The sequence below is a fragment of the Sciurus vulgaris genome (genome assembly GCF_902686455.1).
Source record: "Sciurus vulgaris genome assembly, chromosome: X".
NCBI classification, from domain to species: Eukaryota; Metazoa; Chordata; class Mammalia; order Rodentia; family Sciuridae; genus Sciurus; species Sciurus vulgaris.
The window spans coordinates 8,656,463-8,676,599 of record NC_136471.1 but is presented as its reverse complement, the minus strand read 5'-3'; the positions used below and the strand labels follow the sequence as shown (position 1 = coordinate 8,676,599).

The following is a 20,137-nucleotide window of genomic DNA, read 5'->3' as shown; positions in this document are numbered from 1 at the left end:
TGAACTCCCGATTCCTGGCTTCAATTAATGAAACTAGTTTATCCTGAATGCTCTGAGAGGGGAGGAGAGGCCCTAGGGAAAACAGGTCTTGAGGGGAACCGCAACGCTCTTGGCATAAATTGCACCACCTTCTTGAAATACTCTTTAACGGAGCGCCTTCCTTTAATAGAATCACAACCTGGACTACTAATAAGAGGAAGAAGAAACGAGAACTAAAGGAAGGAAGGATGGCAAGAATGCTCTTAGATCCAGGCAGCGTCTTGAAGAATAAAAAGAATCAGAGTTAAAATTAGGACTGGTACGCTGCTGAGGGCTTGCTTTTGTTAACGTATTTGCACAAATCTAGCCCAGCTTTACATTATTTGGAAATTCCTTGTTTACCATCCTCCTAGGAGGTCTTAAATATCTGCATGCGGACTCCCACGATTGGGCGCTTACTAGTTAAGGGAGGCAGCCGTCCGGAGGATGTCCAGCTTGGACGGCTGGCTGCTCTTTCTGCTCTTTCACTTGTCCATAACTTCCACCCACTGGTTTTAGTTTCCCCTTGGAAGTGGAAGTGACTGAGTACCATCCTTATTTCACTTGGCCGAGTCCAAGCTGCAGCCCATGGTAGAAGCTGCAAGAGCTGGGCAGAGTTCCAGGCGAGAGGGGCCGAGAGGCGTGAGCAGCGCTCCACAGCGCTTGTCAGAGAAATGGAGCAGCGGCTTCTTTGTGGGCTGGTCCATCCCCCGCCCGGGTGCACAGCGGGGACATTTGATCTGCGGGGTGATTGATAAGTGCGGGAGAGGGGCCGCCGTCCGTCCCTCCCTCCCTCCTTCCCCTCTCTTTCCTCCAGATTTTCTTTCCTCCACCCTCTTGACTCCCTCCCTCCTTCCTGCCAGAAGCGCTGCCCGTTGGCGAGCTGCTCCAGTGGGGAGCTGCCTGCCTTGGGGGCACCGCCCGCACACCCCGCCTGTGCCCTAGCTCCCGGGCCGCACAGGTCCCAAGCTGTGCCGGCTCCTGCGCCTCCCCAAGTCGTAGATGCAGCGGGTGCCTCCGGGGGAAGATCCTGGCGGCACGATCGCTCGGTAAGTTCTGAACACTCGGGGACGCCCTGGTGACTGAGCCATGAGCTGGCTTCCCTTAGCCTTTCGGGATGAACCTGAGTGGGGAGGATGGGCTCAATCCAGCCAGGGCACCTCGTAGGTTACTGCTTTCTACCTCAATCCCTGCTCGGGCTTCCTCGACCCTGGACCGCTGCGCGGGCGTGGTCGGGATCCGCGTTTGTAGTGCAGCCCGGTGGTCACTGCTGCCAGGGGTGGCCCACACACCCGGTAGGAGCTGGGGCTCCCCGGAAGGCTCCAACTATCCACGGTGCCCAAGCCTCATGGTAAGGGCAACCCGAGTAGCCGTCGCGGCTGCCGGGCCCCTGGCGGGGCATTTTGCGTCTGGCGGCTACAGCGTGGGAAGGTAGGGTGGCGCTAGTGGTGGGTGCCCCATTCCCAGCACCGAGACCCCTGATCACCGAAAGAGTCCTTCAGCAATGGGATTCGCTTGGAGTTGCCAGGAGGATGGGAGGGGGATAAAGGGGACTGCAGGCAGGCGATCCCCCTCTCAGGCCTGCCGGCCCCCAACCGCGTCTTGGCCTGAAGGGTGGCTGTTCGCCCGCCAGCAAGCGCCCTCTGCGTCCTGGGGAAGCTTGGGCGACCTGAGACAAGCTCTCTCCTTGGTTGGAGGCAAGCGAGGCTGAGACGGAGCAGTTCGTGTTTAAGCCTCCCTCGCCTTTGCGTGGGAGTAGAAGCAGCGTTTTCCTTGTTTTGCGTTCGTCCTTGCCTCTTTTGGGCTCCCAGTTCACCTTGAACCCTTCCACTTCCTTTCAAAGCCTACTTTTCTTAGTAGGGTGCTGCGGCGCTTCTATCCGAGCAGCAGAGCCCAATGAAACTTACTAAAGAGTGTTAATTGGGTTTGAGGCATTTTTGTTCCCAATAACTATGTTTCAGAAAGTGGCTGTAGACGCTCATACACAGGCAGGAGACGAAATGGTGGAAGGGTCAACCGACCCGTGTAGGAAGCTGTGCATATAATGAAGACCTGTCACAACACCGCGGGCTACCGGTGTTGCTCCCCGCAGCTAGCTTACCACCACATTTCCTTTATTCTCTAAGTGTCAAGGATTTCAAGAGGCCGCCAACCCCCATCTCTCTCCCTTTTTCCTTCCACCCCTTTCTCCCGCTGAGATTTCTAGCAAAATAGTCTCTCTCTTCAAGGAGTACTGTCAGCATCATCAATGTCTTGAAGAGAATTACTGTATTTGAGAACTAAAACTAGTATTTGATATTTAATTTAAATGTTAAAATTAAAAGAACACATCTATGTAAAACATAAAACACCACTACCAAAGCCTAGGTGGAAAGTTCTTCTCTAATTCATATTAAGCAGTGATAGGCTTTTTGAAAAAGCTGCTGGACTGGGACTCAGAACCCGTGTTCCCTTTCTAATTTTAGTTTAGTTTCTCAACCAAGTCAGCACTTTCCCTGGTTGAGGAATGTCCTCATCTGTAAACCAAACCTGATTTCTAAGGTCTCATCCAGCTGTCATGTTGGCTTCTGCCTCAATGAGATATTAACCTAATTAGGAAGTGTCTGTTGAATGAATGACTGAATGAATAAACCATCTCTCTCCAGGAACAATGTACTTTTAATATTCGGAAATATGTAGAAATGAATGCCCTTTGCTATGAAAGGCAGCCTAATTGTGCTCGCAATGCATCACTGTGCTTGCACCTAAGGATGCAACTGCAGTAGAGACTAGGAGGCCATCCACTGCTGCCTGTGTCCCTTGAGACTGCTCATCTCCATGTTGCCCAATGGCACAGAGAAGGAAAATTTGAGCCTCAAGAGGGAAAGCATTCTGCTAAAGGCCACCAAAGAATTACTGGGGTGAAGGGGGCTCCTGATACCTGCTCGTATCCTTTTCTTGGAAGGAAGAGGAGGAGGAGGAGGAGGAAGGGGAAACATCAGAGAAAAATGCACAGGAGATTACTAGAGCCACAGGTTGCCTTGATGCCTAAGTTTATAAATAACCCTAGCTTTTCTTGGGGCAAGGGAAGACGTAGTATAAACTGCACAATCTTATGACCTGGGCTTAACAGGAAAGAATAAGAGAGAAACAGGGGGCTTTCCATTCTCAAATGGCTCATTTTCCCTGTGCAATGTTCTATCCTGTGTTTGCCCAGGCAATAAGAACCTATGTCTACTCTATCTGCAGCAGGTTGGGGACTGGAGAGTAAGGGAATCAAGCTGAAGTGTTTTATGGGACAGGGACATCATTGATCAATACCTTTCCTCATTCTCTTTCATTCCCTCCTTTTCCTGACATATCTACCCCTTGCCACCAGAGGCAGCCCACAGTCCTTCCAGGCAACAGCAAATATTATTTACACCTTGCAAATAGACTCTATACTGGGAGACTCCTGGATCCTGGGGGATGTAAGATAATTAAGGAGAAAGGAGATAATGAAGGCAAACATCCAGCATTTCCTCAGCCATTACTAATGCACTGGGTTATTTGAACCCAAATGATGTCAAAGCTGGGAGGGCACAGAGTCTAACCTCTTTACCAAATGCAGGCAGGAAGGTCCAGAAGAAGCTTGTGACATACCTGGCAAAAAAACTAGATCAGAACCCAGGTGCACCAGGTCCTGGGCCATGACTCCTTTTACGTCTCCTTTGCTTCTCAGGAGTCAGGCTTACTGTGTTGCCTTCCTGTGTTCTCCTGGCTTCCCCCTGCCCTGCAGCCTGGAGGGTGTAATGGGCCTTCCTTGGGCTCCTACTCCCAGCTGAGGCTCATCCTGGCAGTGCCTCTCTGACACCCACTCCTCTTCTCCTAACTCCAGGCAAAAAGCACACGTTCAAACCTTATTATCTAAGTATAAACCTGGGGGTTGTGTTTGTTTATCTCAGTTTGCAAGCTCACAGTTGCTGGCCTTCAGAGTCCAGGCAAATATGTGCATGACTGGTCAGCACCAAGAAATTAATTTTCTCACATTGGAACAAAGTAGGTAAATAAAGCATAATCCCTTAGGCGGACTCCTGGCCCCCTACACAGTTACCCCACTTGCTGCACTGAGGGCATCTAAGCTAGAAGGCTGGCTGGTGGACACCAGTCCTGTAGCAAACAGGCAAAAAACACACACCCTTCCTAGGAGGCTCTGAAGCCTTGCTTGGGAATGTAGGATGAGAGTCCCCTGGAATGTCCAGGTGACTGGCCTGATGTATGTGAGAGAAAGGGGGTGGAACACCACTCAGAGGTCTGAGGAGTTCTGGTGATGCCAGTCCCTCTGCAGAAGCTTCTCCCGCCGCCAGCCGGGTTGGAGGTGGAGTAGTTCAGAATCAACTGACGCAGCCGGGAATAGAGCTTTGCAAAGCCACTCGCAGAGAAGGGAAGCATCTGCCCCACCCTCCCCCACCGCGCGCCCTCGATCCTCTGCCTACACCCTCCCCCCGTGACGTCACCCTCGCCCTGTCCCGGGGAGCCTGCTAAGCCTCTCAAATTCAAACTGCTAGACGCACTGCTGCCGCCGACACCGGATTGGAAGCGCGCGCCCAGGCTCTGCTGTGGCCGCCGCCCGCCGCCCCAGCCGGCAGCTCCCGGACCTCCCTACGCAATTGCAGCCAGGGCACCGGCGGCGCAGCTTCTCTGGGCTCAAACCTCGGTCTTCCTCTTCTGCCGCCCGCCGGATTTTTAATTTATGCGCACCCTTCCCCCAACAAAATTAAAGCAGCCAACAAAAAGCTGGGCATCCCCTCTGAAGTGGCGTCTTCTTTTACCTTGCTCTCCCTCTCTTCCCGAAGATGCTAAACTCCTGGCGGACTGCAGAGGAGGGGGGTCCCGTCTTCTCCTGATGTGTGAGTACCCCTCTCCCTGAGCTGTCTTTGCTCTCCCATCTCCACCCCCGCCGCCATCCCAGATTCCTGATTTTCCCACCCCCCTTTTTGCGCAGTTAAAAAAAAAAAAAAAAAGTAAAGCAATTTCTGCCACGAGCCCAAAATGGGGGAACCGCCCGAGATCCCTGCGAGATACCCCCGGGGAGGAGGAGGTGGGCTGGATTTAGTAGGACAACTCGGTTACTAATGACTCCGCGGCTGGCTGCGACCCGCCGGGAAATCGGGGGCAGGCATGTGTGTTCGGGAACAAGTGTGTGGGTGGGCTGGGGTAAGTGGGCAGGGAAGGGAGAGGAGCAGCCGCTTTGAGAAACGCAGTGATTTCATTCTGCCGTGTGGCCCACCCCCTCATTCACCCTCCCTCCCACTCCGCCTTCTTGCTTTGCCATTTTAATCAGCCTGCCTTGTTTCTTTCTTCCCTGCACCCGCTTCCCCCCCTGCCCCCCACTTAAGGTTTGCCTGTAGGTACCTGAGCTGACACCGAAGGTGCCTAAAGATGCTGAGCGGCGTTTGGTTTCTCAGTGTGTTAACCGTGGCCGGGATCTTACAGACAGAGAGTCGCAAAACTGCCAAAGACATTTGCAAGATCCGCTGCCTGTGCGAAGAGAAGGAAAACGTGCTGAATATTAACTGTGAAAACAAAGGATTTACAACTGTCAGCCTGCTCCAGCCCCCCCAGTATCGAATCTATCAGCTTTTTCTCAATGGAAACCTCCTGACGAGATTGTATCCCAACGAATTTGTCAATTACTCCAACGCAGTGACTCTTCACCTAGGTAACAACGGACTGCAGGAGATCCGGACTGGGGCATTCAGCGGCCTGAAAACCCTCAAGAGACTGCACCTCAATAACAACAAGCTCGAGGTATTGCGGGAGGACACATTCCTGGGCCTGGAGAGCCTGGAGTACCTCCAGGCCGACTACAATTACATCAGTGCCATTGAGGCTGGGGCATTCAGCAAACTTAATAAACTCAAAGTGCTCATCCTGAATGACAACCTTCTGCTGTCGCTGCCCAGCAATGTGTTCCGCTTTGTCCTGCTGACCCACTTAGACTTGAGGGGAAACAGGCTGAAAGTAATGCCTTTTGCTGGTGTCCTTGAACACATCGGAGGGATCATGGAGATTCAACTGGAGGAAAACCCATGGAATTGCACTTGTGATTTACTTCCTCTCAAGGCTTGGCTGGACACCATAACTGTTTTTGTGGGGGAGATCGTCTGTGAAACTCCTTTCAGGTTGCATGGGAAAGATGTGACCCAACTGACTAGGCAAGACCTCTGTCCCAGAAAAAGTGTCGGTGACTCCAGTCAGAGGGGCAGCCACCCCGACACACATGTGCAAAGGCTGTCACCTACAATGAATCCTGCTCTCAACCCAACCAGGGCTCCAAAAGCCAGCCGGCCACCCAAAATGAGAAATCGTCCTACTCCCAGAGTAACTGTGTCAAAGGACAGGCAGAGTTTTGGGCCAATCATGGTGTACCAGACCAAGTCCCCTGTGCCCCTCACCTGCCCTAGTAGCTGTGTCTGCACCTCTCAGAGCTCAGACAATGGTCTAAACGTTAACTGCCAAGAAAGGAAGTTCACTAATATCTCTGACCTACAGCCCAAACCTACCAGTCCAAAGAAACTCTACCTAACAGGAAACTATCTTCAAACTGTTTATAAGAATGACCTCTTAGAATACAGTTCTCTGGATTTGTTGCATTTAGGAAACAACAGGATTGCAGTCATTCAGGAAGGTGCCTTCACAAACCTGACCAGTTTACGCAGACTTTATCTGAATGGCAATTACCTTGAAGTGCTGTATCCTTCTATGTTTGATGGACTGCAGAGCTTACAATATCTCTATTTAGAGTACAATGTCATTAAGGAAATTAAGCCGCTGACCTTTGATGCTTTGATTAACTTGCAGCTCCTGTTCCTGAATAACAACCTGCTCCGGTCCTTACCCGACAACATATTTGGGGGCACAGCCCTCACCAGGCTGAATCTGAGAAACAACCATTTTTCACACCTGCCTGTGAAAGGGGTTCTGGATCAGCTTCCAGCTTTTATACAGATAGATCTGCAGGAGAACCCATGGGACTGCACCTGTGACATCATGGGGCTGAAGGACTGGACAGAACATGCCAATTCCCCTGTCATCATCAATGAGGTGACTTGTGAGTCTCCTGCCAAACATGCAGGGGAGATACTGAAATTTCTGGGAAGGGAGGCTATTTGTCCAGATAGCCCAAACTTGTCAGATGGGACCATTTTGTCAATGAATCACAACACAGACATTCCTCGTTCACTTAGTGTGTCTCCTAGTTCCTACCCTGAATTACACACGGAAGTTCCACTCTCTGTCTTAATTTTAGGATTGCTTGTTGTTTTCATCTTATCTGTCTGTTTTGGGGCCGGTTTGTTCGTCTTTGTCCTGAAACGCCGGAAGGGAGTGCCAAGTGTTCCCAGGAGTGCCAACAACTTAGATGTAAGTTCCTTCCAATTACAGTATGGGTCCTACAACACTGAGACTCATGATAAAACAGATGGCCATGTCTATAACTATATTCCCCCACCTGTGGGGCAGATGTGCCAAAACCCCATCTACATGCAGAAAGAAGGAGACCCAGTAGCCTATTACCGAAATCTGCAAGAGTTCAGCTATGGCAACCTGGAGGAGAAAAAAGAAGAGCCAGCCACACTTGCTTATACAATAAGTGCCACCGATTTGCTGGAAAAGCAGGCCACACCAAGAGAGCCTGAGCTGCTCTATCAAAATATTGCTGAGCGAGTCAAGGAACTCCCCAGCACAGGCCTAGTCCACTATAACTTTTGTACCTTACCTAAAAGGCAGTTTGCCCCTTCATATGAATCTCGACGCCAAAACCAAGACAGAATCAATAAAACCGTTTTATATGGAACTCCCAGAAAATGCTTTGTGGGGCAGTCAAAGCCCGACCACCCTTTACTGCAAGCTAAGCCGCAATCAGAACCAGACTACCTCGAAGTTCTGGAAAAACAAACTGCAATCAGTCAGCTGTGAAGGGAAATCATTGACAACCCTATGGCATCAAAGGATGCTGCTCCAAAACTGTCGGAAGCACTGCATTTGCTTTTGTGTTTGTTTGTGTTCTCGCTTTTCCAGTGTTAACGGGGGGGACTTTGGAAATGTTTGGGAGATGGGGTGAAGCAATGATTTTGCCTTTGCAAGTTTTCCTTTAAATTATTTCTCTCTCGCTCTTCCCCCACTTTTCCCTCTTCTCTTCTTAGGAACCATCTGTGGACATGTTTCTACAATGCATTTTTCATATGTTTTGTTTATGGTTTTGTTTCTGCTTTCTTTTTTTCAGTGTGGGAGTGGAAAGAGGAGATTATAGTGAATGAAGGAAGAATAGGCAGACTTTTCAAATGAAAATGGAAAGTATTTTGTAGAAGATCTCCAAAGATCTTTTGAAACTATAACTTCTTTTGTAAATAAGATATTTGGTGTTTCCATCTTCAGTTACCAAGTATAGCCACTGGGTATCACTTCTTTGTGTTAAAGTGCCTTCGCACTTTAAGTACATTACTTAAATGTTGCTTTTAGCTTTGATAAATTGAACATATTTTAATGTGTTGTATTTTTAAAATTGAAAACACTGTAAAATAGATCTATATGTCAGCTATATTAAGTCAACGTACAGTTTGCTTGAGTTATAGAAACCAGCTTGTCATCAAATGATTCTAGTTTAGAACTTTATAGACTTAACTGTAAAATATTTCCTTTCCTCTGGGTTTAAGTGATTTTATTTAAGTCAACTAAGGAGATTTAACAGTGGACTAGAGGTAATAAGCCACCTCAGTTGGGATTAGCGATTCATTAATAAAATATATTTAACCCAATATCAGAGTGAATTGAACAATTAATGCCCTTCCATAAGTCATTATTTTACGCTAACATGGTCAGTGTTTTAGATTATTTTCCTAATTAAGAATACATTACACAACTTGTAATATATTTTTTCTGCATTAAATTAGATATTTTTATATATTTAAATGAAAGAGTCTGTATTTCTAACTTTTTAATTGAAATTAATATTTTTTCTGCCTATTGAAACATTTTCTATAAACACACACCAGTAGAGGCCGCCACACACCTCATTTAACAAAGACATATGAGCCATTAAATACCTTGAAGGAAGACTTCAAAGGTGAGATTAAAACTTCCCAAATAAGTTCTCTGTAAATTCAAGGCAGCAGAGATAAAAATGTACACATTACTTTCTACTTCTTTTAGGCTTAAAGTTAGTTGGAATTCTCGTTTCATATTTTTGACAAAGCATTTTCCTCCTGAGTTTAATTGAAACATTAATGGGGTGCTACCAAACCATGTACTATTTGCATCTCCAAATCAATTAATAGTTACCTAAACCATGACAGTAAGCGTCTTTTTCTCTTTTTGCCTTCATTAGGCATATTTTACTTGAAAATTTCCTTGTCAGCTTGAGCAAGCCTGTCATTTTGGTCTTAGCATTAAAATGATTTTAACTAACCAAGTCTATATAACATTTATGAAGCCTTATTAGCCTGTAAATAATTTTAGATGCAAACATTATTGTGTGATTTAAACAAACAGCCCTTCTTTACAACAAAAAATAGTTTTGTTTTGTCTATTGTAAATCCTTATGCAACTGGGATGGTGATCTGCATATAAAGTAGTCCAGCTTTTCAATTCCTTATTAAAGCAAGTGATGGCGTCTGAAAGAAGCACACTGTTTCCTTTTCATAAATAGGTTACTGCACATAATAATCCTTTATTATCATGTGGAGATTGAAGTGGATCATGATAACTTATTTTAAAGCTTTAAAATGACTAATAGTATATTGTTGGTCACTATTAACAATTCCTGTGCTAGGCTTTCAATTGGAGTTACTTTAATCCAAATTGTTAGGATTAATAATCACTGGTGCAAAACACTTTTTCAAACAATAGAAGATAATTGTGTACATACATTCAGGAAAAAAATGTCCTTAACAATTTAAAATTTCTGAATATGAATATCCATAGTGAGAAGCTAACATTCTTTGATAAGAGATCAAAATTCCTGTTTAAATCCATTAGATCAAATTTGAAAATGGTGGGCTGAAATGGTCTGCAGGAAAGTTTAATGTATAGAAATTTTATATTCTACAGAAGATGAGCTAGAGATTACACTAGTTGAACTTGGAGAAAGCTCCTGGATACCACCTCGTCATATGAATTTCAAAAAAAAATCCTCCTGTGGTACAATTATAAATACAAAATACAGAGGTAGGTATGTTGCAATGTTATTATGAAGACAACAGATATTCTCTTAAGTTAGTTTTTAGGCTTAAACCATATGACTAGAGCTATTATCATAGTGATTTCATTTCCATGTTTGTTCTTATCCTCAAAGTAAAGCCTCTTCTATAAAATGCTATTGTTTTTAGAAAATTTCATTCATTAATCTTAAAGAAAGATACTTTAACATTAATTTAGTTCCACAGTGAGGCCTCCTGGAAGAACTCAAACTTTTAAACTCTTTTGCTTAAAAATTATGGTTTTGTTCTATATTCTTATGCTTCTTAGATTCATACTTCATTTGCATTAGGTTTTAAGATAAAATCATTTGAATGTAGTCGAGACTATTTCATATAAAAACATAATATACCATATAATTTGAAGCTTTATTTTCTACTGTAATCATAAACACTTTGAGTTTTATTAATTTATTTGCATCTCCACTGACTATACGGTTTTGCTTTATCTGTTCAAATGCTTTCAAACATATTTTATTTTAGGATTTTCATTTTTATCTCCTCCAGCTGGATTTTACTAGTTCCCTTTCACGTCACATGCAGCTTCTAAAGGGTGTGAGCTACAGCACAAATGGTTCCAGTCAACAGAATGAAGTTCCCAGGGCCCTGCCTGGAACAGATCTAGATGTCTGACCCTACAAATGGCAAATGGTAATTCCCTTTGATTCTAGCTCTTAGTTGTTTTCAGTGTTCCCGAGTATACTTCTGGCTAAATTCGTATTGAAATACTCAAGTACCACTTTGCAGAATGGACACCATTGCCAAGAGTCTAATTTGGTATGGATGGTCAACCTGTGTGCCTTGTTAGTTCCCTCCAGCATTTGGTGAATAAGGAAATGAACCTTGAATTTCCTCTTCTTTGTCATCTCTCCTGTAAGGTGACTTAATTTTTCTAAGTGATTCCATGTTATCAAGGGCTCAATAGTTTATGGTTTTAAAGTTCTTTTTAAAAACTGACAAGGGAGGTTCTATAATTTTTTGAATGCTGAAAATTCATTTTGATTGTACACATTCCAGAAACCTACTGGATTGGGTTGCTAGAGTAAAGAAAACCTTCCTCCAGACAATTCGAAATCATTCATTTCTTCATCTCATTCATTCAATAAGTATTTTTTGAATGCTTGCTTCCTAGGTGCCAGGCTCTATGCTGTGTGTGGAGGGTGCACAGAGATGAGCAGACAGGATTTCTGCTGCCCTCACTCCACCCTCCTCACTCCCACTCCCACTGCTACCAATCCCCCTCCCCCTCACAGGATCTCTCTCCCACCTGGCAAGGAGCTTAGTGCAAATAAAGGAGAACTTTGCCCGAATGACAATCACTCAGAGTAGCAGTGGAAACAGTAATGCAATGCCGAGGGATGAGTTTTTAAAGATGTATCTGTGCACTACAATATAAAATTGATATATCATAAATAGGTTGGCTATTACGTAGCCACTATTAACATCTATTTGGAGTCATACAGCTAAAAAGGAAAAAAAAAAACACCAAAATAAAACAAATTACTGCAGAATCGGGCCCAATACTATGAGCCCGATGATAGCTATATGTTTGTGCTATCTAAAGATCTACTTTGTAAAGTTGATTACCAAGACTGTAAATACAAAATCACAGACCTACTTAAATTTTTTGGAATATTCATGTTTTAGAAGCAATATTTAGTTTATATTCCCGTGGCTTAAAAGGTAATGTTTTGGCTTAAGTGTCTTTTACCAATACAATATTAAGACACTTAATTGTGAAAGAGAAAATTAAGTACTGTATATAGGTGTACTTTGCTTCTCACAATGGTTGTGCAAAAAGTCATGTGTAAATTTGAAGTTTTGTAAATCCAACTGTATTTTAATGCATTAAGGGAGCTATAATTTAGAGGAAACTTGTGAATCCTTTTATAAAGAAGAAAAACATTTTATAATACAAATAACCACACTCTGATTTATCTGTTTTGTATGTTTGGATTTTCAATATCGACTTTACCTAAAACGGAGCCCATGTGCATAATAAGAGTGTGTCTTGCCAGTGCTGCTTGTGCTACCAGTTTCTTGGTTGCTAAGGGCTTATACTTGAAAGTCTGCTGCAGTTTCGTGTGAATTGAGCTATCGAGCGATTCTCTGATGGCACAGTAGCCTTCCTGAACAGTCCAAGTAGCCTACCCATCTCAATTCAATTGGACACAGGACTCTTCTGCTCAGCAGCATCTCCTCTCCCAGATATGACAATGTCTCATTAGAAGGTAGAGTGACTCCTGTATTCACATTCTGCAAAGTGCTTAGAGTCACAGGTTTTATAATAAATATATGTTATTATGTAAACATACTGAATTGCATGTGTGTTGGAATTTTTTAGCAGTATTTTAGCTTGAAAGTACTTGTACAAATACTGTTAGATTTAGTTGCAAATAATTGTTCTCAAGTTCTTGGAATAAATGTTAAACGAAACGAGCTCTGGTGTATATAGACTTCTGTGCCAAATAGAGACATTGTTTAAGAAAATAAATGTCATATTTTGGGCTGTTAATAGGCAAAATGAAATATTGGAAATGTGATCAAATCAAATATTGTATTTTATTGGACAAACTGTTTACACAATTATTTCATGCTGTAGTTAGATTTCAGTTAATAAATAAATATTCACTAAAAATCAACATTCGAATTAGTTAGAAAAATTCTTTAGGAATTCAAGACAAAATATTGCGCCAACCATCCTGTTTGCCTTGATATATAATGTTCAAATGCTTACCTATTAGGGTTTTTATTATTTATGTTTAGGGTAAAATGAGCTGTTAAAAACATGTATTAATACTTCTCCATGAATATGCGTTAGAATCATATTTTTTAAAAATTGGAAGTAAACAAAACCAATGAAAGCAGTTAGGTAAAGATTTCTCTAAAAACTGAAGCAATGTTCACCGAATCCCCAGTCACCCCTCCACACACACACATTTACACTGAAATCAGCTGTTTTTGATTATAAAATTCGGTGTAATACCACAAGTGATCCGATAACCTCATATTTTTAGAGGCTGACATGCAAATCCGAGAAATTGAAATGGTGAAATCTTTAACAGAAATGCTGTTACTATATTCATAAAGACTAGAATTAAGACAAATGATAGAACATGAAAGAGAGAAAAGGAGAGAGATGTATTTTTTTGTTTTTGTGATTATGGTGGTATCATGGCAAATTGAATTCTTTGGTATTAGCACTTGGTGAAAAAAATCAACATCTGCCAGGTATACACCATTTACATATGTATAATATAACAAAAGATTTGAGATTCCTCTGGTGGACATGATGGCTTAAAATAGACTAAATTCTGTTGAAATTGTTAATATAATGTGCAATATATTCTGTTTACTCATGTAGTATTCACAGGATAGCCAAAACAATTGGAGCAGCCACATTGGAAAGTATTTTGTTAAAGGATGAGAATCAGTGTTAGTATACCAGATCATTCCATCCTTTGAAAAGATCAGTTGGAACAAAAGGGAATAAAATTTATACAGCTCTTCATTATGAACACATGTAATATACAAGTGTTCATCAACAATTCCACAATGCCATTGCTGATACTGGAAAAAAGACCATGAAAATAGATTTTCATATTCCTGGAGGGGCTGGAAATGCACCTGATTTGTGTTTGCCTAGTCACCTGCTTTGTAAATAGTTACACATTATTTTTATTCTTTTAAAATATTTTATGTTTGCTATCAACATTTCCATAAAAAGAAACATCTGACCTAGGTATCTGTCAGATTATTATCTGGCATTTTTGGACATTTTGATCTTGACAGAATGTTGGCTACAACATGCAATCCATGGTACCTTTCAGGTCACAAAGTGACTGCCAGGCACACAGAATTAGTGAGTGGTTTCTATTGTGGGTGATGCTCAGCTAAATCCCTCCCTTGTGAAGCCTCTTTCACTTTCAGATTGTTTAAACCTGGTGGTGTTTTGGAGTACAATAACTCTCTAATAAATAGTTCCTTAATGAATGGATGGATAGATGAATGGATGAGACTCACCTCTCTTATGAACACTGAAGTGAAAGGTTGAAAACTAGAGGATCTGTGTTCATGGCATAATTATAATGGATCACCAGCTGTTTCAGGAAATCTTTAAAAATGTTTACTCTTAACATTTTTTTTTTTTTTTTTTTTTTTTTTTTGCGGTGCTGGGGATCGAACCCAGGGCCTTGTGCATGCGAGGCAAGCACTCTACCAACTGAGCTATACCCCCAGCCCTACTCTTAACATTTTTAAAGCTTATAAGAAACACACACATGCAAAGATATACCACATGCAAATGTCAGAATAGTTATGCTAACACAAAGTTAAGATCCAACATTTGTTACATGCAGATAGGCCCAATTTTCAGGGACACTTTGGTATGTCCATTGAACCCAATGATCTCATTCTAGAGTTAAATGTAGCTTTACTGCTGAGCTGTGAGATTGCCCTGTTTTTCACTTTTAGAATTGGGACACTCCCAGTTAAGAGAAAATGTGCTCCCTGACAAACCTGAACGATGAATTCTTCCAGAACTTCTCATTCAGTTCTTTCAATGGCTCTGTGTAGTTGATTGGTTTATTTCTTTAGTCTTCTAGGTTGCAGAAAAATTTTTTGAACTCAAGACCATATTACATCATATTTCCATCAGAGAAGAATTGTTTCATAAAGACCTATTTATATAATATAAGAACCTACAGGTTCCCCATCTGGGAACAGTATTGGATTGTTTGAACTCAACTGATATATCCCACTTTCGCAGTCTATGATTCTAGGCTACTTTGAGAATGACTGCTGCACGCAAAACTAAGTTGGATCTTGAGACAACTATTATTGAAACCTTATACCTCTTCTTTCGGTTATCAAGACTGGACATAGCCCTAAACTGATTTATTTCCACTAGATTCAAATGTACTATTCATCTTGGGTTAATCCCTCTTCCTAAATTTGAGTATAAAAGATTCAAATAAGTTTTCTTCTTTATAAATCACAACAATCTACTGCTTACTTGGGGAAGGATTATGATGAGTTTTCCATTTATCTGTTTTTGAAAGGAGCTGTCTTTTTCTGTTGATGAATGAGTTATTCTGTTTAATGATTAGGAAAATTAAACTATGAATCTATCTAGAAAGACCATATTATAACATTACAGGGAAAATAGTATTTTTCCCATTTTATAGTTCATTATCCCACCCCTTTAGTGAATACTGCCAAGCTTCCTATCATCAGGGAAACTGATGTACATTTGGAAAAATCAGCAGAGCTTCAGAAATTCAATGATTCATTTCAGTGAGCAAAGCTCTTAGCTGACAAGTGGTATTTGGCCTCTTCCTGATCATAAATTTCAGCCATAGTTTTATGGCTGAGCCAATGTGTCTCTATCTGGTCAAATAGATTTTAACTGGAAACAAAGAATTAAAGCCCTCAATCTGATAATATTTTACCGACACGATCTTTTGCAAGAGTGAAAAGAGGAAAAAGTGTGCATCCAAAGTTTCTCTGCTTCCCAGAGGTTTCTGAGGAGCTTATTAACGGCATCAGTGAATGAAAGAAATCCAGCAACATTTAGCTGTGTGTTTTCTTCTGTCATGTTACAGCAAGTTTTGAAAAAGAAAATACAGATTATCCTTGTCCAAACCAACATCTTAAAAAAAGTAAATTTAAAGGAATACCATTGGGATACTAAGGACTTATAGTAAGATTACATTTCAAATGCTGATCTTGGAAGTTTGGAACCAAATGTATTTTATTGATGAAGTTGATCTCTGAAAAGCAAGAATGTTGTAAGTAGTAATCTGGGTAACTTGGAGGACAGATCTATTGGAGCAATTCATTGATCTTAAGCTGCATTTATTCAGATTTTGTTCTGTGTGAATTCAGTAGGAAGTTGTTGGTTTGTACTATGCAAAAAGCTCAAATGTGAATTTTAAGAATAAGCTAATTATTCAGCTCTTATAGAATAAAACCACAGAATGCTCTGCCTGTGTTGATGTTTTTCAATCAGATTTTCTCAGTTCCTCTCTAGAACAAAGTCAACTGTCCAAGGATGGATATTTATATAAGGGCATGGTAAAGTCTTAGGAAGAACGGGGTAAATATATGCTTTCTCAAATGATTTATTACAGAGAGCCAGGAAAGAGGGAATTTCACAAACTAAGGTTGCTGCTCTCCAAGAGAAATCTTTCCCAAATCTTATTCCTGACCAGGACACAAGTATTTTTAGTATGTAAGTCTGAATTTTACCAGATGCTGCCTCAATTTACTCACAAATAATATAGATTTCTTCTTATTTGTTGACCAAGGAAGATCTGAGGACATTGGGAATGTGGATCATTAGATAAAAGACCAGAAGTCCTAGGATTTATCTTTCCTGCTGCTGCTAACTCTCTGGGTGACACTGGGTCATGTCTTTTCCTTCTCTGAGAGTCAACTGCCTCATCTTAGGTTGGATTTAGCCTTCATGCACAAGAAATCCATTGAATAAAACAAGCTCACTACTAGGAAACACTGGAATCCACGTTAATTTATTAAAAAATAGTAAATCCTTCTCAAACTTGAAACATTATCCTTAATAACAAATTATTTTTAACAAAGCTCACACCTGTTTATATGACATACCATTGAAAACATTTGAGCTAGAAGTTCTAATGCTCCTTTGGGCTTAAAAAAGCCTCATGGTTTTCTTTCTGTCATCCTTATTTCAGCTCTTAAACATTATAATTGTATAAATCCATTTACACAAAGAGGATGAGTAATTTCTGGTAGTCCTTATGTGGTAACAGCTTGTCTCTAAAAATACAATTTATGGAGTGCTCACTGTGCGCTGAACACTTGAGCAGATGCTGTGCACATCTAAAACAAATCCACAAGTGTTCCTGAAGGCCAAGTGTGTGCCTAGCAGTGAGGCAAGATGCTGGAGAAAAAATGGAATACTTGTTAGCCACCATGTTTGCTTTCAGGACCACCTCTACATCAGAGAGACACAAGATATACTCTCCAAATAAAGCATGGTGCCTATCCTCAGGGAATTTATAACCACTTTGAGAAAAGGAGTTACTTGTCCTTGAAAGGGATATTGGAAGTCAGGATGAGAAAAGCGAAAGTTCAGTAGAGACAAGACTGGCATTATCTAAGAAAGCTACATGGAGCAGGCAGAACATGTACAGAGCCTTGAATTGAAGGCTTGGGGAATCAGAAAGGTTGAAAATGTAAAGGCAAGAATAAGCATAGAGGGGCTGGGGTTATGGCTCAGTGGTAGAGCACTTGCCTAGCACGTGTGAGGCATTGGGTTCGATTTTCAGCACCAAGTAAAAGTCAATAAATAAAATAAAGGTATTGTGTCCATTGACAATGTGTGTGTACATGCATGTGTGTGTGTATATATATATAAAATATGTATGTATATGCATTATATATATGCATATGAAATTCAGACTTGATTCCATAAATCATGAAATGCTTTTCAAGCAAAACAAAGATAACAGAACTAAATATTGAATAGGGCCTTATAAAGTATTTCACATGCATTTTAATATTAACCCTTGTAATCATTGCTTGACATTGTTATACTTGTGTTTCAATGAGGAAACTGAGGTTTAGGGAGTTTGGGTACTAGCCCCAGTAACCTAGTGACTATAGGGAAAGGCCATCTTGTTCCACAAGATTCAACACAAAGGACTGTTGAAAAGCAGTCCCTCTGGAGCCAGCATGCCAAGATTTGAAACCCAGCTCTGCTACCCACCAGTTGTGTGGCCTTAAGCAATTTATTTAACTTCTCTGGGCTTCAGTTTCCTTATCTGAAACAAGGCGGCAATGATCATCTTTACCTTACACAGTGACAAGGTAGGTCAATGAGTTAATATTTGAATAATAAAACATATTTGTTGTACTAGACAGAAAGTGAGAAGTGTATCACTTGAAACCAGTTGTGGCTGAGTTTTGACTCATGTCCTGTTCATTTCTAGTCCCACTGGATGAAAACAGAGGACCTATAGGCCAGCTGGAAGAAAGAGTTATCTGAGCTTTGGGAGGAGAGGGGACTGGAATCCAGGAAGCTGCTCTGGTGATTCAGGATAAAGGAAGTGAGTCCCTGTGTTTAAGGAATTGCAGAGATGACAGGAGACCCTCCTCCTGTGTTCAACCACAGGAGGTCCACAAGCTGAGAGCACGAATTGATCATTTAGAGAGCCGATTTTAATAAACACATCTACCTTTTGTCATGAGCAAATCCTTCGCATAATGATATTCATATTTTCTACTGAAAGGCATAAGGCAAAGTTAGTAAAAAAAAAAAAAAATGCAAGAATTTTCTTCAGGGATTCTACAGAAAAAGAACCTTGAAGAGCTTTAGTAATGGGAGGAGAGGAGTAACCTGAGGCCACCTTGAGAGGAATTTCAGGCATAGGCACTCCAGGTCTTAGCTATGTGCAGAGCCAACATAACAGATGCAGAAGGACTCAAGCTCAAAGTGTCTGGCACTTGGTTTTGATGCTCTACTGCTCTAATGGTTCTTGAAATTGTGAATCACTTTTGAACAGGGGACTCTGCATTTTCATTCTGCACTGATCCTCTGAAGTTACATATAACCCTTTTGGGGTCTATGACACCAGTGATTCAAATAACTTGCCACAAATTCCTCTTGTCTAAGGCAAATTTGTTTCTAGTAGGACCACTGTTTTATGAACATCCTACAACCTCTTGTTTTTCTAACTGCCTGTATCTAATTGCATTGTCCTGTCATATGAGGTCCTGAACTAAGTGAAAGTATGGATTCTTCTCCTTTTATATTCTCCTTATTTATAGTTTACATATCTTTTCAGTGCATTCAAAATGTATGTGTGTGTTTAAGAAAAATGAAAGCATACAGTGCTAATGCTGCAGTAGTTGGGGAAATGCCATGTCTTCTATGTGTCTGTTCTGTGCACACCCTGTTGTTATCTCCACAGTGCATTGCTCATAAGAGTAGTCAGATGATTTTGCAGTGTGAGAAGAGCAATTTGATTTTTTAGGGCAGGTAAAAAAAATGATCTGGTATGATGTAAGTACACTGCATAGGGAAGAAATTGTGTACATTTAAAAACTCTTCGCTTACCTCAGTGAGCTTTGGCCATAAGAATAACTTGCAGTGGGACCAGATGTCACTCATCAGAACTGCCTTAAAAACTAAGGAAAAAGAAGGGAGCAGAATTTCCTCCATTTAAGACCATCCAGAAACAAAAACATTTTGAAGAGAATGGAACTCGGGAAAGTTGACACATAAGTTAAGAGCAGGGGTGGAAATGATGAAATCCTGATTGACAGGATCGGGATATTTCCATTACATTCTGTTGCTTGATTACAAATGAAATTGTTTTGAAAAGGCTTGGAGGATTTCTATTCAATGGCACCTGGATAAGTTTCCACAGTTATTCATAGCAAAACAACTTAAATAGTAAATTAGAAAGGTCACAGGATGACAGCACTGTAGAAGCAAAAACTCCCCTGTACCCCCATGCACAGATTTCTATCAAGCTTTGTCAGGCACTCAGGAGGAGCTCCTACAAAAGCTCACAGCTGCCTTTGAAGCCTGGAATATTCAGAAACCAGAGACTATGGACCACAGATCAGTCTTCTGTGTATATCTGACACACAAACCATGGGTCTACTTGAAATGCAAATGAATGAGTTGTAGGGACAACATTGTCTTTAAACGTTGTATTCGGTCTTTCTGACTTAAAAACGCATCATCTACTGAAGTGCTGAATCTGTTGTGTGACGTACAAAGTTTAGGCCACATGTAAGGCTCAATGCTTATGGCTTACATCCATTTTATATTATAAAACACTCCACTCATTGCCGATTGGTTTCTTAGCCTGACAAAATTCCAGTAGTGCCAAGAAATGTAGAATCCCTGAGCCTGC

The 20,137-nt window shown here is 41.6% G+C and overlaps 1 protein-coding gene across 4 annotated transcripts; it reads left to right on the top strand.

The window, feature by feature from the left end:
* Positions 1–222: 222 nt before the first annotated feature.
* Positions 223–13,996, top strand: SLITRK2 (SLIT and NTRK like family member 2). Of its 4 annotated transcripts, none has more exons than XM_079124169.1 (4): positions 223–298; positions 538–1,067; positions 4,833–4,886; positions 5,388–13,996. In XM_079124169.1, exon 4 carries the CDS (start codon positions 5,419–5,421, stop codon positions 7,954–7,956), a length of 2,538 nt encoding a protein of 845 aa, XP_078980295.1. In that variant the 5' UTR covers positions 223–298; positions 538–1,067; positions 4,833–4,886; positions 5,388–5,418; the 3' UTR covers positions 7,957–13,996. The 4 variants fall into 4 exon arrangements, 2 of the variants coding, with proteins under 2 accessions (XP_078980295.1, XP_078980294.1); XM_079124168.1 differs by having other exon boundaries at positions 224–298; positions 5,376–13,995; XR_013761150.1 differs by lacking the exons at positions 223–298; positions 538–1,067 and having other exon boundaries at positions 4,339–4,886; positions 5,376–10,883; positions 11,365–13,995.
* The last annotated feature ends 6,141 nt before the right edge of the window (positions 13,997–20,137 follow it).

Coding starts and splice junctions, on each gene's coding strand:
- SLITRK2 (XM_079124169.1), top strand. CDS start 5,419: ATGCTGAGCGGCGTTTGGTTTCTCAGTGTGTTAACCGTGGCCGGGATC.